Raw genomic sequence first — 3,720 nt, forward strand, 5'->3', positions numbered from 1 at the left:
CAAGCAGTTAGGGCAGACATGATAAAGGGATTCAAGTTAGAAACACAACCAATGGATAACGTTCCCGCTGGCGGGCAGGAGAAAACGGTTGCCTGCTCAAGTCTTGGGAACCAGGCGAATGGTAGACAAAACACAGGTGCAGTTCACAGGCTTGGTGCAGTTCACAGGCTTGATAAGTAAGAAGCTAATAGCGAAGCATACTCTCCCCCTTACATTCTCCAGTTGTTTTACTTTGGCATTACAGCATAGAAAACACAGGGGTCAGCTGGCAGGGACAGGGATCACATATGTACAATCAGAAGTTACACAGAACACCATGGCAGCTTGCTGACACTTACTCTGTGGGGTTGTCTCCCACAACATTTGGAATGCTCTCAGAGGTCTCAGATGTGGTTCCTGCCCCCATATCTCAGAAACACCCCATTTTTCTCACACTTCCTTGGTCTCCTACTTTGCTTCCTCCACTATTCAACAGCCACAGATGCCTGTGCATGTGCACCGATCCATCACACCCAGGAAAACCTTCCCGCATTGTCAGTGAATGGTTTGACTCAGGGGGATGCAGCCGGCATCTCTTGGGGGGGGGGACACACACAACTTCACTGGGTCCCCTCAAAGCTGCCTTGAGCAGATCTTAGAAGAGGCAGCACCCAGACCTTGCCAGTAAGTGACAAACACCGTGTTCTGCCCTGAAAGGTCTACTTGTGTGGCTGATGCAATTGAGCCTGTCTTGGTCAGACAGACCCTTTCCGTGGAGTGTGTCAAGCCTGCCTCTGTCTCCCTCTGTGTCTTCCCTTGCAGGGCTGGTGGATCTTGTGCCGAATGTTTCGCGGGCTGGATGAAGGGGCCGGCGTGTTCTCCAGCCTCCTGCTGTGTGCCGTGTGCCTGAGCTCTGCCATGGAGACCTGCCAGGTTTGAAATGGATGGAGTCGCGTTCTGCTCACCGGCCTGTCCTCCAGGCTCCTCAGTTTGGACTGGACTGAGACTCCCTGTGTCTTGGGCAAGCCATAGTTCTGACAAGAGCTGTCCTTGAAAGGGCAGTTCCTGTCAGAGCTCTCTCAGCCCCACCCACCTCACAGGGTGTCTGTTTTGGGGAGGGGGAGGGAAAAGAGATTGTAAGCCGCTCTGAGATTCTGAGTGAAGGGCGGGGCATTAACCCAATCTCTTCCTCTTCCTCCTCTTCTTCTTCTCCCTTCCCCCTCCTCCTCTTCCTCCTCCCTCCTCCCTCCTCCTCCTCTTCTTCTCCCTTTCCCCCCTCCTCCTCTTCCTTCTCTTCTTCTCCCTTCACCCTCTCCTCCTCTTCCTCTTCCCCCTCCTGTCGAGTGGCCTCTTAAGGGAGCCCGTGGCCTAGAGCAGGGTTCCCCAACATGGTGCCCGGGGGCGCCGCGGCATCCACCAAACAATTTCCCTGGAGCCTGCCAAGTATTTTTACGGAGTGGGTGGGGCCCAGTGGGGCTTTTGCCCAGCAAGCCTTCTGATTGGCCATTGGCGATTTGATCGGCTGTGCAGATTGAAGTAACCACAAAGTCGGTTTCATTCTCTCTCTCCCTTGCTCTTTCCCAGTGCATTTTTCTAAAATCTGCTCCCTCGTCCCCTGCTGCACTTGGGCCTCCTGTGCATGTGGTTGGCCCCGCCTCCAGCAGTGGCCATTTTGTCATTGAGCCCACAGTGTGTCAGAATTTCAAAGGTGCCCACTAGAGGCGCTAAAAGACTGGGGGGGCTGGCCTAGAGACACCAGGAAGTGTTTGGAAGGGGTGGGGCTTGTGACATCAGTGAGTGGGGCGGAGCGCCCATTGTCGGGGGCGGGACCAACCACCAGCGCCACACCTCTGACCTCCCTGCCTTCCTCTTGTTTGCAGATCCACCGAGGGGCCGCGGCAGGTTTCCTCCTCCAAGCTCTCGCGCCGCTCCTGGAATCAGCCGCTCCCTTCGCTGCGCCTCTGGGGCTCGGCTGGGTTTCGGAGTCCCTGGACAGCGCCTGGATCTCCACGGCGGTCGGCCTCTCGCTGCTGGCATTTGCGTTCCACTGGCTGAGCGGTGACCACTGCACCGCCAACATCCTCTTGGGAGGGGTGTTGCTGGTGGCTGCCAGCTCAGGCTACCTGAGAGAAGAAGGCAAGGCCATGGCGGCCCATTCCGTCACCATGGTCGCCTCCGTCACCATCTTGATAGTCTCCGTGTTTACTGGGAATGCCTACGGGATCGCGGGCAGCCTGCTGGCGGGCACCGCAGGCGTGCTGGCGGGCACCGAGCTGCAGCGGCTGCTGATACTGCGGAAGAGGGACGTCCTTTGTTGTCTCATGGCGGCGGCCAACCTGACTTGGCGGTGGGCGCTTCAAGTGCAGCACCAAGAACTGGAGCAGGGGTCTGTGGGTCTGCTGGCCGAGATGTCTGACTGAGGCCCACGTGTTGCAGGACGTGTTCTAGGAGCTTGAGTCCCGTACACTTTAGAGCCTGCTCCATGCCCTTCGAGTAGTGGGCCTCCCAGAAGCCTTTGCAGTATTGCCGCAGTGCCGTTACGCATCTTCCGGATTGTATTTGGCACCCTCTGTGACCCCATGAGGCACGCTGTGGTATTGCGTTAGCACGCCAACGCACCTTGGGCTCATGTGATGCTGGGTCGCGCCTCCTGCTTGGGGTTGTGCCGGTTGCACGGTGGAAGTTCTGCAACCTGCCGCTGCCAATGAATTCTGTTAAGCGTCTTGCTCCGGCAACTGGGAATCTGAGCGAAACATGGCTCGTCTTGCCGCTGGGGCTCTTAAACCTGGGGAGGGCACAACGGGGGGAAGGGCACACTGTAGAGCACCTCAGGAAGCGGGTAGAAAAGGGGTCCCCCGTTGGGGATTTTGACAGGACAGAGGACGTGGGAGGAAGGAAGTTAACGGGTGTTGCTATGGCACCAGGAGGGGGCTGGCTGTCACCCTGTCAGCTGCAGTTTGGGTGGAGGTTGTGCAGGGTCCTGGCAAACTTGCAAAAAGGGTAAGGAAATGTGGGCCGAGTCCCCTCCCTAGTTTGCTGGCACAAGGTGTGCAGTGACTGACCTGCTATACGGACTCCTGTAGGACCCTCCTCTTTCTCACTGGTTTCCTGTGGGTACATCGAAAGCCACATGGCAGCAAAGGATTCTGGGCCTCTTTCCAGAGAGCTGGATGCACCTAGCCACTTGGCCGGGGAGTCTTCCCTCCAGGTGGGATCGGAGTGACCTTCTTGAGATCAGCGTGTGTGTTGGAGTTGTAGGTCAGGGCCAGAAACACAGCAGATCCTGGGCTTCCGTGTTAATATCGAAATAAACTGGGCGCGGTCCCACAGGAGACTTACCTGGAAAGGTGGCTCAAAAGTTCTTTGTCTGCCTGGGCTTGTGGGCTGCTGAACTTTCACGTGCCTTCGAAACGTGGGGAGCAGAAGAACTGATTCCCGTCGGAGGCGGGAGGGAACGGCTCAAGCAATGGAGGCCATTGTTCTGGCCTTGCCAATGGAATACTGACACTCACCAGTCCCAAACCACTTACAGTCCCAAGTGGGCCTAAGCAGTACGTGGCCCACGAAGACCATATGCAGCCCAGCTGTCTGCCGTGGCCTGCCAGCGCCTTGAGAGCACCTCTGCTTTTCATGGTCCTGGGTGTTTATTGAGCTCCAGGTAGGGTGTTGCACGTGCAGTGTTGGTGGGTCACAAGTTGTACAAGCCTAGCTGGAGCCTCATGGCGTTTGGGTTTTCAGAGC

The 3,720-nt window shown here is 56.9% G+C and overlaps 1 protein-coding gene across 1 annotated transcript in view; it reads left to right on the plus strand.

The window, feature by feature from the left end:
- LOC107117036 overlaps positions 1-2,763 on the plus strand; it is a 12,615-nt gene extending 9,852 nt beyond the window's left edge. The window contains exons 2-3 of the mRNA XM_015419068.1: positions 802-912; positions 1,860-2,763. Of these exons, the coding sequence (XP_015274554.1) occupies positions 823-912; positions 1,860-2,399 (630 nt within the window). The 5' untranslated portion in view covers positions 802-822 and the 3' untranslated portion in view covers positions 2,400-2,763. The remainder of the gene's footprint in view (positions 1-801; positions 913-1,859) is intronic.
- The last annotated feature ends 957 nt before the right edge of the window (positions 2,764-3,720 follow it).

This window comes from Gekko japonicus, unplaced genomic scaffold (assembly GCF_001447785.1).
Source record: "Gekko japonicus isolate JY-2015 unplaced genomic scaffold, Gekko_japonicus_V1.1 scaffold6079, whole genome shotgun sequence".
NCBI lineage: Eukaryota > Metazoa > Chordata > Lepidosauria > Squamata > Gekkonidae > Gekko > Gekko japonicus.